We start from the raw sequence: 22,536 nt of genomic DNA on the forward strand, positions 1-22,536 counted from the left end.
CTACAACTTTCATGTTTTGTAACTTTACAGATTCCTTATGTATTTTGAGATATAAGCTTCCGAAATAGGCTCCACGATTGCACAGTTGCTGTCCAAGACAACTTCTGCAACAAAAAAATTCTAGCAATCCTTTTATCCGATTTCCATTCCGTTAACCTTCCGAAATCCACCCGAGGCCCTCGGGACCCTAACCAATTATATCAACATGTCCCACAATATCATTCAAACTTTTCCCAACCTTCGAAACACCCAAAATAACATCAAAACATCAAATCATCATCGGATTCAAGCATATGAATCTCACGAACTTCTAAATTCCATTTTTGATAAAACAAAAATCCAACCAAACCACGTCCGAATGACCTCAAATTTTGCAGACAAGTCCAAAATGACATAACGAAGCTACAACAACTCTCAGAATTCCATTCCGACCCTCGGATCAAAATCTCACCTATCAACCGGAATTCGCCAATATACTAACTTTGCCAATTCAAGCTTAATTCTACACCGGTCATCACAAAAATATTCCGGACACACTCCTAAGTCCCAAATCACCTAACGAAGCTATCCGAACCATAAAATTTGCATTTCGATCCCTCTGACACATAAGTCAATATCCGGTTGACTTTTCCAACTTAAGCTTCCTTAAAAGAGACTAAGTGTCTCAAACCTTACCAAAACTAGTCCGAATGACTTCAAATTTTGCACACAAGTCACATTCGACATTGCGGACTTGCACCAACTTTCAGAATCGCATTCCGACCCCGATATCAAAATTTTCACTTCCGGTCGAATTTTCTCAAAAACCTTCAAATTCCTATATTTAGCCAAATGACTTCAAAATGACCACCGTACATCCGAATTCGCTTCCGATCGCGCTCCCAATTCCAGAATCACCATAAAAAGCTATTCCCAGACTCGGAATCCCAAATGGACATCTATAACACTGAAATTCCTTCCAACCCAAATTTATGCAATTCTTCTAAAATACTAACTTCCACAATATACGCCGAAATGCTCACAGGTTATCCAAAACCAAATCCGGACATACGCCCAAGTCCTAAATCATCATACGAACATGCTGAAACTTTCAGATCCCAATTCCGAGGTCGTTTACTCAAAATTCCAATCTTAGTCATTTTCTTCAACTTAAGGTTGCCGCAATGAAAAGTTTCTTTCCAATTTGACTCCGAATTTCTTGAAATTCAATTATGACAATACGTACAAGTCAATATACCTAAAATGAAGCTGTTCATGACTTCCAACTGCTGAACGACGTGCTAAAGCTTAAAACGACCGGTCGGGTCATTACATAGAGGTATTACAAAGTGGCTTGTAATAGGTGTGTTACAAGTTAGTGAGGGATACCAAAGTCTTTGTAATAGAGTTATTACAAAGTGGCTTGTAATAGAGTATTCCAAGTTAGTGAGAGATTAAGAAGTTAATTCCTAGGTTGCATAGGTTGTAATCTGAAGTTTGCTTGGTTTAGTGGAGTTGAAATCCTACTAGGGTAGGTCGTGGTTTTTAATCCCTTGAGTAAGGAGTTTTCCACGTAAATATCGCGTATTCTTTATTTACGACTATTTGGTTTTATAGTCCGTTGCTTACTGTGAGAACTGATAAAAAACCTGGTTTTCTATACAGTTTGGTGGACGCTTAGTTTCTATCATTTCCTGTTGGTTTGGCTATTTATAAATAAAAAATCTAGTATTTCGAATCGAACTAACACATATTGACCGATCTGGATATACATCTTTAGTATCAGTCTTTACGTCTAGTGGTAAATTTAGATTGAAAGTAATGGTGCATCAGCAACTTCTTGATTTTGGATCTGCCTCTGCCGAGATATATGTGCTATTTTTATAAGATCGTAGTGATAGTATCAAAATTCTTTATACCACTGAATTTAACTTATACTCATCATAATACCTTAAAGTAAATATTAAATTTTGAAGGGAAATAAAAGTAATCATGAATAGTAAATCTTGGAAGAAAAATGTTCATGTTGTTGTATTTAGGTTGGTTTCTGAAATTATTTGGGCTGCATTGCTGTGAAGAAAACAAGATAACGTGCTATTATTGAAATATTTTGCTTCATTTTCTTTTTTTAATCTCTTTTTGGAGCTCCCATGTATAAGCACACATGGCTTCATCAAGGTTTACAATTACCAATCATTGAAGGAAGACGAAAAAGAGAGTACTCCCAAGTACTTATTATCCTCAATTTTCACTAAACAAACAACAATAAAATAGATAATTTGTTTCAAGAACTTTCTTGGAAGATCTCCGCACGCATGATGTGAATGTGGATCTTATGAACTGCAAGTAGGGGAGGAGGCAGTAATCGGTTCGGCAAAATCTAGTAACTTTGGCCTAGGCTCAATATTTGTATTATAGAGACACTAAATTATAAAAAATGAAATTCAAAATCTAGTTACTAACGTTTAGATTTTATTGTATTAAAATTCAGAACCTATAAAAATTTAAATTTTGGATTCGGAATCTGAAAGTATTGTCAAAAGCATGTTGATTACCGCCTTAATGCTCCTCAATTAGCAAACATTTTGTCTGCATAGGCGACAAATTTAATACCGGCTAGAATGGCATTTTTCCCCTCCCGTGCATGTATTTGCATGGTACCAACTATTATAGGCTTTTTTCTTTTCTTTTCATAAGAGATAATTCACAAACAACAATATATTTATTACTACGTACTTTATCAACTAATCAATCAATGTATTTCTTGCATCCTTTTTATGTATTTTTCATTTGGGAGGAAGTTTCCTAGGGGACAAATTTTGGTAACCTTAGCTGTTGCCAATTAGAGGACAACAAGTCCGTACAAAGAAGGATCCTTCTGTCCTTTTTCCTCAGAGATCTCAGATCTCACGTACTAATCCATCTTCTCATCACCCAAAACTTCCTTTCTGTATTTAGCTATAAAGTGTAGATATAATTAACAAGTGTACAATCCCATCTCAAATTCCCAAGCAAAAGTCCAAAGCTCACAAATATCTTCAGAATATCAATTCCTTTTCTCCAAGAAAATTCAATGGCCCTTCCCAATTTTGATGCTCTAAAGGACTTGCACGACTCAGCCAACGACATGCTTCACTCACCAGTAATCAAACGAGAAATAGCACATCAAGGACAAGAGAAATGGGCTCATGAAGTTTCAGAAACGTCTTTAAGAATGCTGGACGTTTGTGGTACAACCAAAGATGTCCTTTTGCTAGTTAAGGATCATGTCCATGACCTCAAGTCCACTTTCAGAAGAATCACCGTTGGTGAAAACGCAACTGCAGAAAATAAGTTTGCACCTTATCAATGTCACAGGAAGAAGTTGAAGAAAGAAATGTTAAAACGCTTGCATTCCTTAAAAGGGATGAAAAATAACAAGTGCATAAACTCATCATCATTATCACTAGAGAACTCGGTGAAAGATAAAGAAAATAATCTTATGGTGGTTGTGAATGTGTTAAGAGAAGTAAGAGTGGCAACAATTTCTATTTTGGAATCTTTGATGTCACTTATGTCTATGCCAAGTCCAAATACAAGGAAAACAAATTATAAAGGGTATTTTGGTTCAAAGTTGATGAGAGCAAACAGCTTAAGTTCTTGGGAAAAATGCGACGCCATGACGCTGCAATGTGCCAATAAAAGATTGGGAGCAGTGGAAATGGCCATTGAAGATCTTGAAGGAGAGCTGGAATGTATTATCCGGCGATTGATTCGGACAAGAGTTTCATTACTGAATATACTTACCTACTAGGAAAGGAGTAATATTGAAAAATGACTTGCAAGTTGTCCGTGCCTACTTGCAAGTGCGCAAATAGGAGCTAGCTACCTATTATTTCAAGGGTTTTCCCATGCTCGTTGTTTGCCAGTTAACTAATTGGAACACTGACTGTAGTATTTGTGAATTCAAATCTTAGTTTGATATTCATATTCAGATGAAAACTAATTTCTCTGACGTAGGAGTATTATTTTCCCATTCTTTCATGTGTTGCTAAATAAAATCAAGGCAATCCGGCCCCTTTATATTTGTCAAAACTCTTAATTCTTTCTGTGTGTCACCTATATTTCGCAAAACTGTGAGCTCAAATTCGTTTAAGCGTTCAAGACGCCAAGTAGCATACACAAGGAAATCCAAAAATTAACAACAAAAGCAGAAACTCGGGCGTCGTGGTTCCTTTTTCGTGATTAAGGACTATTGAGTACCCTTTCTTACGATGAAATTAATTGTCGACTGATAGCATATTTGACCAAGCTTTTCCAAGACCAAAAGTATTTTTTTGAACTTTTTTAGAAGTTGAAGCGAAAGCTTTTAGAAGAAAAAAAAATTTGGCTAGAAGAGCAATTTTGGAGAAGCACAAAAAATATTTTCTCCCTAAAAGTACCTTTTTGAAAAGCACTTTTAACAAAACTACACTTAAAAACACTTTTAAAAGCTTGGTCAAACACTAATTGATGCTCATAAATACTTTTCAAACAAATATATGGCATGTGAATTATAATATAAATTTTATCGTTAGTTAAGTGATACTATATTCTTTCACTATATATGTATTGGTAAAATCTGGCTTTGACACGTGGATATAAATTACATGGCGACACGACATTAGTTGGGATAGGTTTTATCCGGGGGATAAACTAGCAATGCAACTCCGTCCCCGCGAGAAGTGTCTCCGACTAGGTCTTCCCCGGGAAACAAGAGAAAATATCTCGGTTAAGAGCTCCAAAGATGGTTCCAGGAATCCATTTGTGAAGCAACGACTCAGGGTCTGACTAGGTCTTCAACCGTCTCCGAAATATTAGGGATCCACTCACATTCACTAGGCCAGATACTTCTCCCACAACCCGGGAGTGTCTCGACCATTGCTAACCACCTAGAGCGACGTGCGGAAGTGAACATTAGGCTTAGGATACGTACCCCACTTCCCTCACTTGTAATTAATGCAGAGAGACGACTGAACTTACTCATACTAAAGGCTATTATATTTCTTGTCGGGCAGTCAATCTTTACTTTGCAAGTATTGTGGCGGCTCATAACAATACTCAATAAGATTACTCTTTCTTTTGCTTGTCTACTTTAATTACTTCATTATCGTTATTATTGCTCATTTAGTCTAATCATACGATTCAGTCAACTAAGCTTTAATTTCAACCGATTGCTATTGAGCTCATCAAATATTAATGTAATTGGCCTGAAACTATTTTTCAGTAAAACAATTTGGCGCATATCATGGGGCCCTAGCAACTAAGGATTTGACTCGGAGTTCTAGTTGTTTATTCTCATTAAGAGGGGTGTCTCTCACTCATTTGTCAATTTGTTTTCTATTTTGTAACACAGAATGACTAGAAAGAACGTCCAGCTAGCTGACCAGAGCAAGGCACCACAACCTTGTTAACAACGGGGGACTCCATGAATCCCCAGGGAAAGCAGGTCCCGCCTACGGGCAAGGAGATACCGGCTAATAAAGATGCAGCGCCCAGCAAAGGAGCTCACTCAGTAAGGACATGCCACAGCACAAAGACTTGTCCTTCAATACGGTCTTGCTGACTCGTAGCTTCACCGAGCAGAGTGGCGAATCCTCTCTGTCACCATGAACGTAAATAATGCGCTATCATTGGTTTATTTTCCGTCATTGTCGTATTTTTTTATTTTTATTTGTGGAGCCCTCATGAAAAAGACCTTGTGGCGTCGTCTAATATACTGCTATCAATCATGAACGAATAAAGAAAAATTCAACTACTTAGCCTCTACTTTCACTAACAAACAACGAGAAAACGTATATTCTTTGTTGGAAGATTTTCTTAAATTTAAAGTTCTCCACAATCTTGGCGTAAATCTTATGAACAGTTACCGGTAATCCTAAATTATGTCGATTACAGCCTAATTGCTCCATTTTTGGTCATCAATTAGCAAACATAATGTCTGATACCAACAAATTAAATTTTGATAGCCGCTAGATTGGCGTATTTCCCCTGCTAATTTTCAAACAACGATATCTTAACAACTATAGTGAGTATCAACTAATCAATCAGTGTATTTATTTTCTGTATTTCCCATATGGGAGGAAGTTTCCAAGGGGGGACAAAATTGGTGCCTTTAGCTGCTGCCAATTAGAGGACAACGAGAGTCCGTACAAAGAAGGATCCTTCCTGTCCTTTTTCCTCAGTTTTCAGATCTCACGTACTACTCCATCTTCTCATGACCAAAACTTCCTTTTCTGTGTTCCAAAACTTCCTTTTCTGTGTTTAACTATGGATTGCAAAGTGTTGACTTAAGCATCTAATCCCATCTCAAATTTCCCAAACAAGTTTAAAAAATCACTTCTTTTGCTCCAAGAAAATTCAATGGCCCTTCCCAATTTTGATGCTCTAAAGGACTTGCACGATTCGGCCAACGACATGCTTAATCACTCACCAGTTGAAATAGCGCATCAGGGACAAGAGAAATGGACTCACGAAGTTTCAGAAACATCATTAAGAATGCTAGACGTTTGTGGCACCACCAAAGATGTCCTTTTGCTCGTTAAGGATCATGTCCATGACCTCAAATCCACCTTCAGAAGAAACAGTGTTGGCGAAAATGCAACTGCAGAAAACAAGTTTGCACCTTATTATTGTCACAGGAAGAAGTTGAAGAAAGAAATGTTAAAGCGCTTGCATTCCTTAAAGGGGATGAAAAATAACAAATGCATAGATTTTTCATCATCATCACTAGATAACAAAAATAATCTTATGGTGGTTGTGAATGTGTTAAGAGAAGTAAGAGTTGCAACAATTTCTATTTTGGAATCTTTGATGTCACTTATGTCAATGCCAAGCCCAAATACAAGGAAAACAAATAAAGGGTATTTTGGTTCAAAGTTGATGAGAGTAAACAGCTTAAGTTCCTGGGAAAAATGCGACGCGATGACGCTGCAGTGTGCCAATAAAAGATTGGGAGCAGTGGAAATGGCCATTGAAGATCTTGAAGGAGAGCTGGAATGTATTATCCGACGACTGATCAGAACAAGAGTTTCACTTCTAAATATACTCACCTACTAGGCAACGAGAAATATTAAAAGATGACTTCTGAGCAAATTTATAGGAGCTAGATGATGATGTCCATCTCATTGAAGAAGTATTAGGCATGTGCCTAATAAGAGTTTTCTTTGGTTTGGTAGCCAACCTTGTTGACTTGGTTTGGTTGGTAGCCAACCTTGTTGAATTTCTTTGGTTTGGTAGCCAACTTTGTTGAATTGTGAAAAGTGTGTGTAAATTGTCAAATATGGTAGGCTTTAGAGAGTGAAACTTTGGCTATAAAAGGAGAGCTTCAACTCTCATTTCTTCACACCAACAAAGAGAGAAAGAAAGAGTGAGGTTTCACAGACAAGGTATAAGAAAATAGTCTGTGAAGAAAATAGAGAGTGAGCGATATTGTAGTGAGGTGGGAATATCAAAAGAGGGTTATTTCTTTTGAGTGTTGTAGTGGTCTTTGGAGTATTTACCTCCGACCTACAAAGTGTAAAATTCCTTACTATAGTGATATCAGTTGCTCCTCTCGGGGTCGTGGTTTTTTTTCCCTTATTCAGAAGGGTTTTCCACGTAAAAATTTTGGTGTCATTGTTACTCTTTTATTCTTGTTAATTACCGTATGTCGGTGCTACATTATTATTCCGCTTTATTACCGTGAATATTATTTTGGTAAGGGGTTTATTCCCAACAACTGGTATCAGAGCACAGGTTCTGCTCATTCACTGAAATACTATTCACTGTCGGTAGTACTATACTTGGTGAAAAATAAAAATGTCCGGAGTAAAGTACGAGGTAGCAAAATTCAACGGAGATAACGGTTTCTCAACATGGCAAAGAAGAATGAGAGATCTACTCATCCAACAAGGATTACACAAGGTTCTAGATGTTGATTCCAAAAAGCCTGATACCATGAAAGTTGAGGATTGGGCTGACTTGGATGAAAGAGCTGCTAGTGCAATCAGGTTGCACTTATCAGATGATGTGGTAAATAACATCATTGATGAAGACACTACACGTGGAATTTGGACAAGGTTGGAAAGCCTATACATGTCCAAAACGCTGACAAATAAATTGTACCTGAAGAAGCAGTTATACGCCCTACACATGAGTGAAGGTACGAATTTTTTGTCACATTTAAATGTGTTTAACGGAATAATCACACAGCTTGCCAACCTCGGAGTGAAAATCGAGGAAGAAGATAAAGCCATCTTGCTATTGAACTCATTGCCGTCTTCGTACGATAATTTGGCAACAACCATCCTGCACGGTAAGACTACTATTGAGTTGAAAGATGTCACATCGGCTCTTCTACTCAATGAGAAGATGAGAAAGAAGCCTGAAAATCAAGGACAGGCTCTCATCACAGAAGGTAGAGGCAGGAGTTATCAAAGGAGTTCGAACAACTATGGTAGATCCGGAGCTCGTGGGAAGTCAAAGAACCGATCCAAATCAAGAGTCAGAAATTGCTACAATTGTAATCAACCAGGTCACTTCAAAAGAGATTGCCCAAATCCAAGGAAGGGCAAAGGTGAAACCAGTGGCCAGAAGAATGACGACAACACAGCCGCCATGGTGCAAAATAATGATAATGTTGTCCTCTTTATAAATGAGGAAGAGGAATGCATGCACCTGTCAGGTCCAGAGTCGGAATGGGTGGTTGACACAGCGGCATCTCACCATGCCACACCGGTAAGAGATCTTTTTTGCAGATATGTAGCAGGTGATTTCGGCACAGTGAAAATGGGTAACACAAGTTACTCAAAGATTGCGGGGATTGGTGACATTTGTATCAAGACAAATGTCGGATGCACATTGGTTCTAAAGGATGTGCGGCATGTACCTGATTTGCGGATGAACTTGATCTCGGGAATTGCTTTAGACCGAGATGGATACGAGAGTTATTTTGCAAATCAAAAGTGGAGACTCACTAAGGGATCATTGGTGATTGCAAAGGGAGTTGCTCGTGGCACGTTGTATATGACAAATGCAGAAATATGCCAAGGTGAATTGAACGCGGCACAAGATGAGATTTCTGTAGATTTATGGCACAAAAGAATGGGTCATATGAGCGAGAAGGGATTGAAGATTCTTGCCAAGAAATCACTCATTTCTTATGCCAAAGGTACAACTATAAAACCTTGTGACTACTGTTTATTTGGTAAGCAGCACAGAGTCTCATTTCAGACATCGTCTGAAAGAAAATTGAATATACTTGATTTAGTATATTCTGATGTTTGCGGCCCAATGGAAATTGAATCAATGGGCGGTAACAAATATTTTGTTACTTTTATTGATGATGCTTCACGAAAATTATGGGTTTATATTTTGAAAACCAAAGATCAGGTGTTTCAAGTTTTCCAGAAATTTCATGCTCTAGTAGAAAGGGAGACGGGTCGAAAGCTAAAGCGCCTCCGAAGTGACAATGGAGGTGAGTACACTTCAAGGGAATTTGAAGAGTATTGTTCAAGTCATGGGATCAGACATGAAAAGACAGTTCCTGGAACCCCACAGCACAATGGCGTAGCCGAGAGGATGAACCGCACCATTGTGGAGAAGGTGAGAAGCATGCTCAGAATGGCTAAACTGCCTAAGTCATTCTGGGGTGAAGCAGTTCAGACAACCTGTTACCTGATCAATAGGAGTCCATCAGTTCCGTTGGCGTTTGAAATCCCAGAGAGAGTTTGGACCAACAAGGAGGTGTCCTACTCGCATCTGAAGGTGTTCGGTTGCAGAGCTTTTGCACATGTACCAAAAGAGCAGAGAACAAAGCTGGATGATAAATCTGTTCCCTGCATATTTATCGGATATGGAGATGAAGAGTTCGGGTACAGACTGTGGGATCCTGTAAAGAAGAAGGTCAACAGAAGCAGAGATGTAGTCTTCCGAGAAAGTGAAGTTGGAACTGCTGCTGATATGTTAGAAAAGGCGAAAAATGGTATAATTCCTAACTTTGTTACTATTCCTTCTACTTCTAACAATCCCACAAGTGCAGAAAGTACAACCGACGAGGTTGCCGAGCAGGTGGAGCAACCTAGTGAGGTTATTGAGCAGGGGGAGCAACTTGATGAAGGTGTCGAGGAAGTGGAGCACCCCACTCAGGGAGAAGAACAACCTCAACCTCTGAGGAGATCAGAGAGGCCAAGGGTAGAGTCACGCAGGTACCCTTCCACAGAGTATGTCCTCATCAGTGATGAGGGGGAGCCAGAAAGTCTTAAGGAGGTGTTGTCCCATCCAGAAAAGAACCAGTGGATGAAAGCTATGCAAGAAGAGATGGAATCTCTACAGAAAAATGGCACATACAAGTTGGTTGAACTTCCAAAGGGTAAAAGACCACTCAAATGCAAATGGGTCTTTAAACTCAAGAAAGATGGAAATGGCAAGCTGGTCAGATACAAAGCTCGATTGGTGGTTAAAGGCTTCGAACAAAAGAAAGGTATTGATTTTGACGAAATTTTCTCACCTGTTGTCAAAATGACTTCTATTCGAACAATTTTGAGCTTAGCAGCTAGCCTAGATCTTGAAGTGGAGCAGTTAGATGTGAAAACTGCATTTCTTCATGGAGATTTGGAAGAGGAGATTTATATGGAGCAGCCAGAAGGATTTGAAGTAGCTGGAAAGAAACACATGGTGTGCAAATTGAATAAGAGTCTTTATGGATTGAAGCAGGCACCAAGGCAGTGGTACATGAAGTTTGACTCATTCATGAAAAGTCAAACATACCTAAAGACCTATTCTGATCCATGTGTATACTTCAAAAGATTTTCTGAGAATAACTTTATTATATTGTTGTTGTATGTGGATGACATGTTAATTGTAGGAAAAGATAAGGGGTTGATAGCAAAGTTGAAAGGAGATCTGTCCAAGTCATTTGATATGAAGGACTTGGGCCCAGCACAACAAATTCTAGGGATGAAGATAGTTCGAGAGAGAACAAGTAGAAAGTTGTGGCTATCTCAGGAGAAGTACATTGAACGTGTACTAGAACGCTTCAACATGAAGAATGCTAAGCCAGTCAGCACACCTCTTGCTGGTCATCTAAAGTTGAGTAAGAAGATGTGTCCTACAACAGTGGAGGAGAAAGGAAACATGGCTAAAGTTCCTTATTCTTCAGCAGTCGGAAGCTTAATGTATGCAATGGTATGTACTAGACCTGATATTGCTCACGCAGTTGGTGTTGTCAGTAGGTTTCTTGAAAATCCTGGAAAGGAACATTGGGAAGCAGTCAAGTGGATACTCAGGTACCTGAGAGGTACCACGGGAGATTGTTTGTGCTTTGGAGGATCTGATCCAATCTTGAAGGGCTATACAGATGCTGATATGGCGGGTGACATTGACAACAGAAAATCCACTACTGGATATTTGTTTACATTTTCAGGGGGAGCTATATCATGGCAGTCTAAGTTGCAGAAGTGCGTTGCACTTTCAACAACTGAAGCAGAGTACATTGCCGCTACAGAAACTGGCAAGGAGATGGTATGGCTCAAACGATTCCTTCAAGAGCTTGGATTGCATCAGAAGGAGTATGTCGTCTATTGTGACAGTCAAAGTGCAATAGACCTTAGCAAGAACTCTATGTACCATGCAAGGACCAAACACATTGATATGAGATATCATTGGATTCGAGAAATGGTAGATGATGAATCTCTAAAAGTCTTGAAGATTTCTACAAATGAGAATCCCGCAGATATGCTGACCAAGGTGGTACCAAGGAACAAGTTCGAGCTATGCAAAGAACTTGTCGGCATGCATTCAAACTAGAAGACAGTGCTACCTCCTCTGGATGAATGAGACTGGAGGGGAGATTGATGATGTCCATCTCATTGAAGAAGTATTAGGCATGTGCCTAATAAGAGTTTTCTTTGGTTTGGTAGCCAACCTTGTTGACTTGGTTTGGTTGGTAGCCAACCTTGTTGAATTTCTTTGGTTTGGTAGCCAACTTTGTTGAATTGTGAAAAGTGTGTGTAAATTGTCAAATATGGTAGGCTTTAGAGAGTGAAACTTTGGCTATAAAAGGAGAGCTTCAACTCTCATTTCTTCACACCAACAAAGAGAGAAAGAAAGAGTGAGGTTTCACAGACAAGGTATAAGAAAATAGTCTGTGAAGAAAATAGAGAGTGAGCGATATTGTAGTGAGGTGAGAATATCAAAAGAGGGTTATTTCTTTTGAGTGTTGTAGTGGTCTTTGGAGTATTTACCTCCGACCTACAAAGTGTAAAATTCCTTACTATAGTGATATCAGTTGCTCCTCTCGGGGTCGTGGTTTTTTTTCCCTTATTCAGAAGGGTTTTCCACGTAAAAATTTTGGTGTCATTGTTACTCTTTTATTCTTGTTAATTACCGTATGTCGGTGCTACATTATTATTCCGCTTTATTACCGTGAATATTATTTTGGTAAGGGGTTTATTCCCAACACTAGATACCTATTATTCCAAGGATTTGTCAATGCTCATAGTTTGCCAGATTCTTAGGATCACCTGCGGAGCTCATTTGTTTGAAGCAATGATGCAGGATGGTTGAATTTAAATCTTTGTTTGATTCTTAAATTCAGCTCACAAGTAATTTAATTTCTACTAATTGCTCAACTTAATTTAGTCATTCTTTGATTTGTTGCTCATTAAAATCAAGGCGATCCCACTCAAGTTTGTCAAAAGCCCTCTATAAATTCTTTTAGGTGTAACAGCTACTTTTATAATGTTAGTTCTTCTAGTGGTTTTATTTCACCTACTTCCTTTATTTTGACAATTGAATAATAAATTATTGTCTCTGATGCTTTTTATCTTCATTTACTGCCTCTTTCAGATGCTGCTTCATAAAGTTTATTTTACTTTGCTCAAACCATTTAAGTGTAACAAATATTAATAATAGCCACTTCGCACTTAATATTGTTTTTAGTTTAATAGACATTAGTTGTTGAAAGATTATGAAGAATTAAAAGAGGATGTACAGAATTTTCTGTGTAAATTTATTTCATGGACTGCCCTATATACATATACAATCCTCTGTATATTCTATGTAACCAAAGAATTATAAAAGAAAATAAAATCTTGTGCAGTTGTCTAATTATTATTTGCTATCAATTAACAAACTAACTACATTTATTCTTTACAGTGCTATCTACACATCTCACATGTGTGGAAATAATTTGGGCATCCAATGCTTCACAGTTGTCCCTCACTTGATCTGAATGGTTGAGATTAAATCTATCAATTCCCTTATCAATGATTGTGGTTGCTCCATATATCAAGTTTTTTTTTTTTTTTGCAAATAAAACTTTCTTATTCCTTGTTATATATGAAACATCTTCCTTTGTCGAAAATTCCTTTTCCTTTGTCTGAAGCCCTAAATTCCCCTTCTTGCTTTCACTGAATCGTTCATGGGGCTTCTTCTCATCATCCCCCCTCAAGTTGGAGAGTAAAGAAGTGACCCCCAACTTGCTAAGAATAGAATATGTGAAGGTCCTGAGAGTGATTTAGTGAATAAATCAGCAAGTTGGGAGGAGGAAGGAACAAAAGAGAGAGTGACGAGGCTAGAGAGAAACTGCTGCCGAATAAAGTGGCAGTCCAATTCAGCATGTTTCGTCCTTTCATGAAAGATGGGGTTCCGTGCAATGTGAATCGCCGCCTTGCTATCGGAAAAAATAGGAACTGGCAGTGATGGTAAAATTGACAGGTCGTCAAGAAGACGAGTGAGCCAAGTGAGTTCGGCGACGACTCGGTGCATAGATCTATACTTCACTTCTGAAGATGATAAGGAAGTAAATGCCTGCATCTTGGACTTCCAATAAATTGGTGATGCATCAAGGGTGATATAAAAACCACTGACGGAGCGGTGACTCTCCATAAAAAATGCCCGGTCGGCGTCACAGAAAGCAAGCAGACGAAGAGATGGGTCAAAGTTCAAAAGAATTCTTTGGCCAAGATCTGATCTCAGATAACGCAATGCTCGAAGAGCTTCTTTGAAATGACAGAATCGTGGATTTTGCATGTATGGACTAAGCGTCAGCACTGCAAATGATAAATCCGGGCGTGTGTCTGTGAGATAGTTCAGTTTTCCAACAAGATGTCAATATACAGTGGATCCTGAAGAGAGTCCCCTTCATCTACAAACAGTTTGGAGGATGGATCAAGAGGAGATGAGACACAAGGCTGATCAAAAACGTCGAATTCCTTCAATAAATCCAAGGTGAACTTTCTCTGACAAACAATTATCCCCTGCTTTTCTCTGAGAACTTTCATGCCTAGAAAATAATGTAAATTTCCCAAATCTTTTACCTTGAACTCAGTATTAAGAAAGTTTTTGAGTTCTGTGATTTCTTATGGATGATTGCCACTAATAAGAATGTCGTCTACATAGACGAAAATAATACAAATGAAAGTCCCTTGCTTTTTGAAAAATATAGAATAATCATTTAAAGAAGGAGAATACCTTTTGAACCTTAGTGCACCGGCAAGCCAAGTATACCACTGCCGTGAAGCTTGCTTTAAACCATATAATGATTTCTTGAGGAGACACACATGATTAGGACTAGGAGAAGATAAGCCTGCCGGGAACTTCATAAAAACCTCTTCTTGTAAATCCCCGTGTAGGTATGCATTATTGACATCTAATTGATAAATAGATCAATTCTTCTTAGTTGCTACTGCCATTAGACATATGTCATCTTGACCACAGGGGAAAAGGTCTCAGTATAGTCGATTCCATCTCTATGTAAATCTCCCCTCACCACCAACCTTGCCTTCATTCTTTTTACAGTTCCATTAGAGTTGTGCTTTGCCTTGTATTTTCATTTACAAGGTAAAACCTTCTTGCCGGGTGGTAAAATAGTCACTTCCAATGTGTTATTAGCTTCCAAAGCTTTAATCTCTGAAAGAATTGCTTGTTGTCACCCTGGATACACAAAAGCTTGAGAAAAATTACTAGGTTCTAAAATTTCTGAACTAGATTACATGATGTGCTGATTGTGATTAGATAAAGCTCCAAAAGAATATACATGAGGTTTAGTAGGTTGAGCAAAACAAGATGTAGTCAAATCTGTGAGGTAAATATTACTGCAAACATAATCATTTAGTTGACTATGCAATTTACTCACTCTGGTTGACTTCCTAAGGATTGGAGTTGGAGTCTTACTCTATCCAGGAGTATCAGGAGAATTGCAGAAGTTATTTTTACTTTGTCCAAGAGAATAAAGGGAATTATAGAAGTTATTCTCACTCTGTCCATGAGTATCCAGAGATTTATAGAAGTGATGTGAGTTGACTAAGCTAGACTAGGTGATGAGGGTAAGACAATTTTAGGTTCCATTATACATGGCGTTGGATTAGGTGGTGAGTTATCAAGAGGTGGGGAGATAGGAAGTATGGGATTTGTGGAAGGGGCAGATGTAGCAAATGGATACTTGGCTTGATGGAAATGAACATCCTCGGAGACAATGTTCTTCTTGGTATCCAATTCTAGCAACTTGTGACCCTTTTAACCCAAAGGGTAGCCCAAAAATACACACGCCTTTGCTATTGGGTCAAACTTACTTATACCATTAGATAAAGTAGAAACATAATAAAAACAATCAAAACTTCTAAGAGAATTATAAGAAGGGGATATCCAAACAGCATGAAATAAGGGGTTTAACCTTAAGTACTTTAGAAGGCAGCCCGTTAATTAAGAATGTAGCAGTCAACAAACACTCACCCCAGTAACAAATAGGAACTTGTGATTGAAAGATCAATGCTTTTGCCATTTCCAAAAGATGTCTATGTTTTCTCTCAAGTATGTCATTTTGTTGAGGGATTGCAACACAAGATGTTTGGTGAATTATTCCTTGAGAGGAAAGCAAAGCAGCGTCTTGATATCCTTTCCCAAGCTCAAAAGTATTATTTGTCCTTGGTTTCTGCACCTTCACACCAAAATGTCTTTTAACCATTGTTAGGAAATTCTTTAGTACCCCAAAGGCATTACTTTTGGTACTAATCAGGAAAGTCCAAGTCCATCTGCTGAAATCATCCACAATAGTTAGAAAGTATTTAAATCCATTATAAGTAGGAACTTTGTATGGACCCCAATATCAACATGTATTAACTTAAATACTTTTTTGAATTTAATTTGACTTAAAGGAAAAGGATTCCTAGTTTTCCTAGCTTTAGGCATATATCACCTAAACATTCAGAATTGGAAGGAAATAAAATAAAACTGAGATGCTTTATTGATGAAAAGGCAAATGCCCCAATCTAATGTGCCAAAGGTTTACATCAGAGATTGCATTTACAGAAAATTGAAAAGGAAATGAAACATGACTAAAGACATTCTGTTCTCATGTTTGAACTACATTTTCTTGATTCATAGACTTAGTACTATCAACATTAGGCTCCAAGGGCCTACAAAAGACATTGACTAGATAAGAATGAGATAACGCAATAAAATTGTGAACAAAATTTATTTAGTGATAATAAATTGTATCTGAGTAACTGTGACTTTGAAAGAATTAGGAAGATTAATATTTATAGGAACTGGAAGAGGAGATAAAGAGATAAAAGCAATTGAGTAAAAGCACATGTATTCTGAAGCCCCTGAATCTATAATCGACGTGCTTGTATTAAAAACTGAGAAACAGGTTCCAAAATATTTGATAATTGTACCAACTACAACATTTTCATTAATATCTGAGGTACAACTCCCTGATTCTCCCACTTTGACTTGTTTGATCAACTGAACCAAGTGTAAATATTGATCTTTGGAAAGATGTTGATTCAATATTTGATTGTAGTTATTGTTGTTTCGATCTTCCCCTTGTTCTCCAGATAAAACTCCATTGCTCCTGATTGTTTCCTAATTTTCTTTTCCATTAGTGAACTTAAACTCCTCAAAAAACCATATGATCTTATAATAACCAGCCACAGAGTGCCATGTCTTCTTGCAATAGGTGCAAGATACATTAAGGTTAAAACATTTGCCTTCTTTCCTTTGAAAGTTGAGGTCCTTCGTGGTGGAAACCTAGGCTTCTGATAATTATTCTCATACTTCTGAGACTGTCCAGTAAACCTTTGTGACTGCTTCCCATTCCTTTGTGGAAAATTACCTTGAATTGAATTACCTTGATTCCCTACCATGAATGATGAAGACTCAGGATAAATGGGAGGATTAGCACTCTTTGATTTTCATCCTTGAGAACAAGGGAGTAGGCATGATTTATGTTGGGTAGAGGGTTCATCATGAGTATATTTCCCCTTGCATGACCATATATATCGTTCAATCCCATAAGGAATTGAATGAATCTTTCATCTCTAGTGACTTCTCTGAGTTTTGCTTACCTTCACAAATACATAGGCAATTGCATTTGACATCAAAGTTAAGTGAGTCCAATTCATCCCACAATCTTTTGAGTTTTGTGAAGTAGCTTGCTATGTCATTTGTACCATGTACTAATCCAGATAGTTCTTTCCTCGGGTGGTACAATTTTGCTCCGTTTGATTGACCAAACTTGTGTTCCAAGCTTGTCCAGAGGTCTTTTGCATATTTTAAGTAAATTACACTATCTCCAATGTCTTTGGACAGTGAGTTCAGCAGCCAAAATATCACCATGTTGTTGTATCTGCTCCAAGTTGATAATCTATTGAAGTGAGAGTAGGTGGAGGGCATGAACCGTTGAGGAGGGCATGAACCGTTGATAAATCCTAATTTATTTTTAGCTGAAAGGGCTATTAGTACTGATCTTCTCCGGCCCTGAAATCCTCTCCAATCCAAAGCAACATTGACAAGTGTCATTCTAGGAGCATTACATGAATGAAGAAAGTAAGGATGATCTTGATCAATGGAGACAACATTTCCAGGTGCAGATTGAGTTAGAGAGGTTTGAGTGTTGTCAGGAATATGAATGTGATGCAAAATTCTCACAGAAAAGATAATGAAAAACTTTCTTCAAGGATCGAGCTTCACTGCTCTAATACCATGAAAGATTATGAAGAAATGAAGAGAGAATGTGCAGAATTTTATGTGTAAATTTTATTCCATGGACTGCCCTATAATTATAAAAACATATCCTATGTATATTGTCACGTCCTTAGTTGTTAACTAAGTACACGTTCAGCACTTGACAACTCGCTCACGATCTTGCACAACTTGCTCACATTCTTGCTATGTCAAGTCAGCCTTACTACACGCAAAATCGCTAAGAGAATGAAGAAAGAACACAAGAGAATTGTTAAAGGAAGCTTTGTATTAGAGAGAACTTGAATTGTTTGCTTGGTGAATTACAAATGAGTGGCCCCCTTTATATACTAGTCTCCTAGGGGCTAGTGTGTAAATATGAATTATTATACAAGTCCTTAATATTTACAAGATAAGGGCTTTCTCTGGAATTCTCTACAAGCCTAGAAGATTCCAAGGACTTTCTTAGCAAATCCATAAGGATCTAGGTTCTTCCTAAGGAAATGTCCATACCTCTCTAGAATCTTCTCACAAATGCTAGCCTTCTTCTTATGTAAGCTTCCACATGGCATTAATATATGCCAAATGGTGCCTATGTGGCATGATGACATGGCGGGTCATCACACTCTCCCCTACCCAATATTGCGACGATCACGGCGTAATGCTGCTGCATAAACTCTCGGATCTTATCTTTGAATTTCCACATGTCTTTATATCGTTCCCACGTGGTCTCCTCCAGAAATATAGTGGTGGCTTTTTGCCCTTGTTTTCTCCTGGCCTGGTAATCTATGATAGCCTCAATCTCCCGGTCATGCGAGGCAGTGATAGTCATTGGTGCTTGACTTAATTGGCCCCTACTTGGATCATCCTTTTCTTCATGATATGGCTTAAGCATGCTTGCATGGAAGGCAGGGTATATCTTAAGATACGATGGCATGTCAAGCTTGTATGGGATCTTGCCTACCTTGGTGACGATCTTAAATGGCCCCTCATACTTGCGAATCAGATTCTGATGCATGCCCCGTAGTGCCTTGAACTGTCTTGGGTTAAACTTCACCATGACCATGTCCCCAACTCTATAGTATGTAGGACGCTGATTACGGTTCGCAAACTTCTTCATCTTCTTAGCTGCCTTATCCAAGTAGGACTTAGCAGTGTCGAGCTGCTCCTCTCATCCTTTGGCCATATGATAAGCCCCCAAACTCTTTCCCTCGAACACGGCTAGTAATGAATGTGGAGTTTGTGGTTGTTGGCCTATGGCTAGCTCAAATGGTGTCTGCCTAGTGGACTCACTCCGCTGTAAGTTATAAGAGAATTGGGCAATGTCTAGGAGCTTTTCCCAATCTTTCTGATGTAGGCTTACATAATGCCTCAAGTAGCATTCTAGTAAGGCATTGACCCGTCCCATTTGTCCATCCGTCTGTGGGTGGAAACTAGTAGAAAAGTGTAGTTCTGTGCCAATTATGTCGAACAACTCTCTCCAAAAGTTCCCAGTGAAGCGGGGGTCTCGATCACTGATGATATGCCTTGGTAAGCCCCAATAATTTACCTCATTCTTAAAGAATAGCTTGGCGGCTTCCTTAACTGTGCAACCCAGTGAGGCGGTCATGAAGGTGGCATATTTGGAAAATCTATCCACGACCACCATAATAGTACCATAACCGTTAGACTTCGATAGACAAGTGATAAAGTCCATAGTCACGCTCTCCCATGGACGCTCTACAATTGGTAGTGGCTCCAAAAGTCCTCCAGGTTGTTGTTGTTCAACCTTGTCTTGTTGAAAGACAAGACAAGTCTGCACATAGTACTCTATGTCATCTAGCATGTGTGGCCAATAGTAGACTGACTCAACCAAGGCCCTAGTGCAATGTTGACCTGGATGACTAGCCCACATTGTGTCATGACTCTCCCTTATGATCCGTCGTCTAATGTCTCCAAACTTAGGAACGTAGACCCGCCAACCTGTGGTAAGTTGTAGGTCGTCTTCTATCCAAAACCGTCTCATCTTGCCTTTGTTAGCTAACTCAATAAGTTGTCTGCCTGCTGGATCATACTGCATGCCTTCTTGTATAGCCTCCCGAATGTCCCATCTCATTGAAGCGATTGTAGCAAGCTCGGCTTTCCGGCTCAAGCCATCGGCTACAACATTACCTTTTCCCGGCTTATACTCCAGCGCATAATCAAACTCGGCTAAGAAATCCTGCCACCTAGCCTGCTTTGGTGTGATCTTCTTCTGTGTCTGAAAATAGCTAGTAGCCACATTACCAGTCTTGACCACGAACCTCGACCCGAGCAGATAATGTCTCCATGTACGAAGGCAATGCACAATGGCAGTCATTTCCTTCTCTTGCACCGTGTAACACCGCTCCGTCTCATTTAACTTGCGGCTCTCAAATGCTATGGGATGCTTATCCTGCATCAGGACACCGCCAATGGAGAAGTCTGAGGCATCTGTGTGCACCTCAAATGTCTTGGCAAAGTCAGGTAATGCCAAGACTGGCTCCTCTGTTACAGCTGCTTTAAGGCATTCAAACGCCTTTTGACAATAATCCGTCCAAATCTATGGCTTGTTCTTTTTTAGCAACTTAGTAAATGGTGTGGCCTTTGCTGAGTATCCACTGATGAACCAACGATAGTAGTTAGCAAGGCCAAGGAAGGATCTCAACTTAGTTACCTTTATGGGTGCCTCCCACTCCTGGATAACATATACCTTAGCCTCGTCCATGCGTAGCTCGCCATTGCTAATGACATGGCCCAAGAAGTGCACCTTTGATTATGCAAACTCGCACTTCTCTCTCTTGATATAGCTCGTTCTCCCACAAGACTTGGAAAACCTTCCTTAAGTGCTCCATGTGTTCCTCCAAAGTGTTGATGTAGAAGACAATGTCATCTAGGTAGACTACCATGAACTGATCAAGGTAGGGATGAAAAATCTTGTTCATAAGGGTGCAAAATGTGATCGGTGCATTGGTTAAGACGAAGGGCATCACCAACCACTGAAAGGTTCCATATCTCTTCACACATGCTATCTTTGGCTCATCCCCTTCCGCAATACGAACCTGGTAGTAGCCCTTTTAAAGATCCACCTTGTTAAAGTACTTGGCTTGCCCAAGTCTATCGAATAAATCAACAATGAGCGGGATTGGGTACTTATTCTTTACTGTAACCTTATTAAGTGCTTGGTAATATATGCACAAGCATAGCGATCCATCCTTCTTCTTCTAGAACAATACTGGTGCGCCGAAAGTTGCCTTTAATGGGCGAATGTGACCAGCATCCAGTAACTCTTTCAATTGTTTCTTGAGCTCCTCCATCTCGGGCGGTTCCATACGATATGGGACAAATGCGGGTGGCTTAGCCCCTGGCTACAACTCAATCCTGTGATCCACCTCTCGCCTAGGTGGCAAGTGCTTAGGTAACTCCTCCGGCATGACATCTTTGTTCTCCTCAAGCAACTTCTTTATGCAAGGCGGCACTGTCTCTTGAAAATTCTTATCTTCCTCTAGACTTGCAATGGTTGCCACAAACGTCGACTTCCCCTTCTTGATCCCCTTGATAACCTGCATAGCTGAGAGTTGTGCTTGGATCTGTCCGTGTGGCATAGTCACTGTAGGTACCATGAAAGCTCCTTCTCGCTCTATAACCAAGAGACGTTGGAGGTAGGGGTCGATTAAAGTATGGCAATGTCTAAAGAACTCTTGCCCCAGTATGTTATCAAAGATATCCATAGCGGTTACGGTAAAGTTTGTCATACCTTTCCAAGTTCCCAATTTGACACCAATTCCATTAGCTACCCTACGAGCATTCTGTATCTCGGCATTCACGGTCTTGACGCGAGAGTTGGTTGGAGCAAACTTCAATTCTAGTCTCTTTGCGGTAGCCTCAGTCACGAAATTATTAGTTGCTCCAGTATCCACCATTGTACGAGCGGGCTTGTTGTCATTCTCGGTAGGTTGGACAGCTTGCTTCGTGTAATCCGATCATACCCAACTATGCGGTTCCTAGACTCTCTACTTGTGCCTTCTCCTTCTGCTCACGTACCATGGCACTGAGGCTCTTGAGGTTAGGACAATTCCTGAAGCTATGTGGCCCTCCGCATATATAACATCCCTTCTTCTCGACCTGCGCCTTCTTCTCGGCATAGCCCTGACGGCCACTCGACTTTTTGAAATCTTGAGTCTTGGAGTATTGTTGTTGTATTTCCTTGCCTTTGGCACGGTCTCCCCCACCTTTGACATTGTTAACCTTTGAATCCTTGCCATTACCTTTGTCGTGCTTGTCATGCCTGAAATCCATCAATGATTCGGCGTCCACTATGGCTTGGTTTATATCAGTGACTTGTCAGCGTTGCAACTCCTGCTTAGCCCAATCTTTCAACCCATCCATGAAGTGGAACAACAAGTCATCATTAGTCAGGTTGGGGATTTGAAGCATAAGGGTAGTGAACTCCGTGACATAGTTACGTATGCTCCCTATTTGCTTCAATTCCCTAAGCTTGCACCTTGCCTCGTACAAGACATTGTTTGGAAAGAACTGTCGCTTGAACTCTGCTTTGAACTGATCCCATGTGCTAATAGTATATCGACCTTTATC

The 22,536-nt window shown here is 39.4% G+C and overlaps 2 protein-coding genes across 2 annotated transcripts; both read left to right on the top strand.

The window, feature by feature from the left end:
* Positions 1 to 3,052: 3,052 nt before the first annotated feature.
* LOC107796596 (uncharacterized) lies at positions 3,053 to 3,772 on the top strand. Its single transcript, XM_016619389.1, has one exon. The coding sequence runs from the start codon at positions 3,053 to 3,055 to the stop codon at positions 3,770 to 3,772; it is 720 nt and encodes a 239-aa protein (XP_016474875.1).
* A 2,588-nt stretch (positions 3,773 to 6,360) lies between these two features.
* LOC107796595 (uncharacterized) lies at positions 6,361 to 7,056 on the top strand. Its single transcript, XM_016619388.2, has one exon. The coding sequence runs from the start codon at positions 6,361 to 6,363 to the stop codon at positions 7,054 to 7,056; it is 696 nt and encodes a 231-aa protein (XP_016474874.2).
* Positions 7,057 to 22,536: the final 15,480 nt, after the last annotated feature.

This window comes from Nicotiana tabacum, chromosome 20 (genome assembly GCF_000715075.1).
Source record: "Nicotiana tabacum cultivar K326 chromosome 20, ASM71507v2, whole genome shotgun sequence".
NCBI lineage: Eukaryota > Viridiplantae > Streptophyta > Magnoliopsida > Solanales > Solanaceae > Nicotiana > Nicotiana tabacum.

What these genes read in the sequence shown, in the direction of transcription:
- LOC107796596 (XM_016619389.1), top strand. Translation starts at nt 3,053, where the DNA reads ATGGCCCTTCCCAATTTTGATGCTCTAAAGGACTTGCACGACTCAGCC.
- LOC107796595 (XM_016619388.2), top strand. Translation starts at nt 6,361, where the DNA reads ATGGCCCTTCCCAATTTTGATGCTCTAAAGGACTTGCACGATTCGGCC.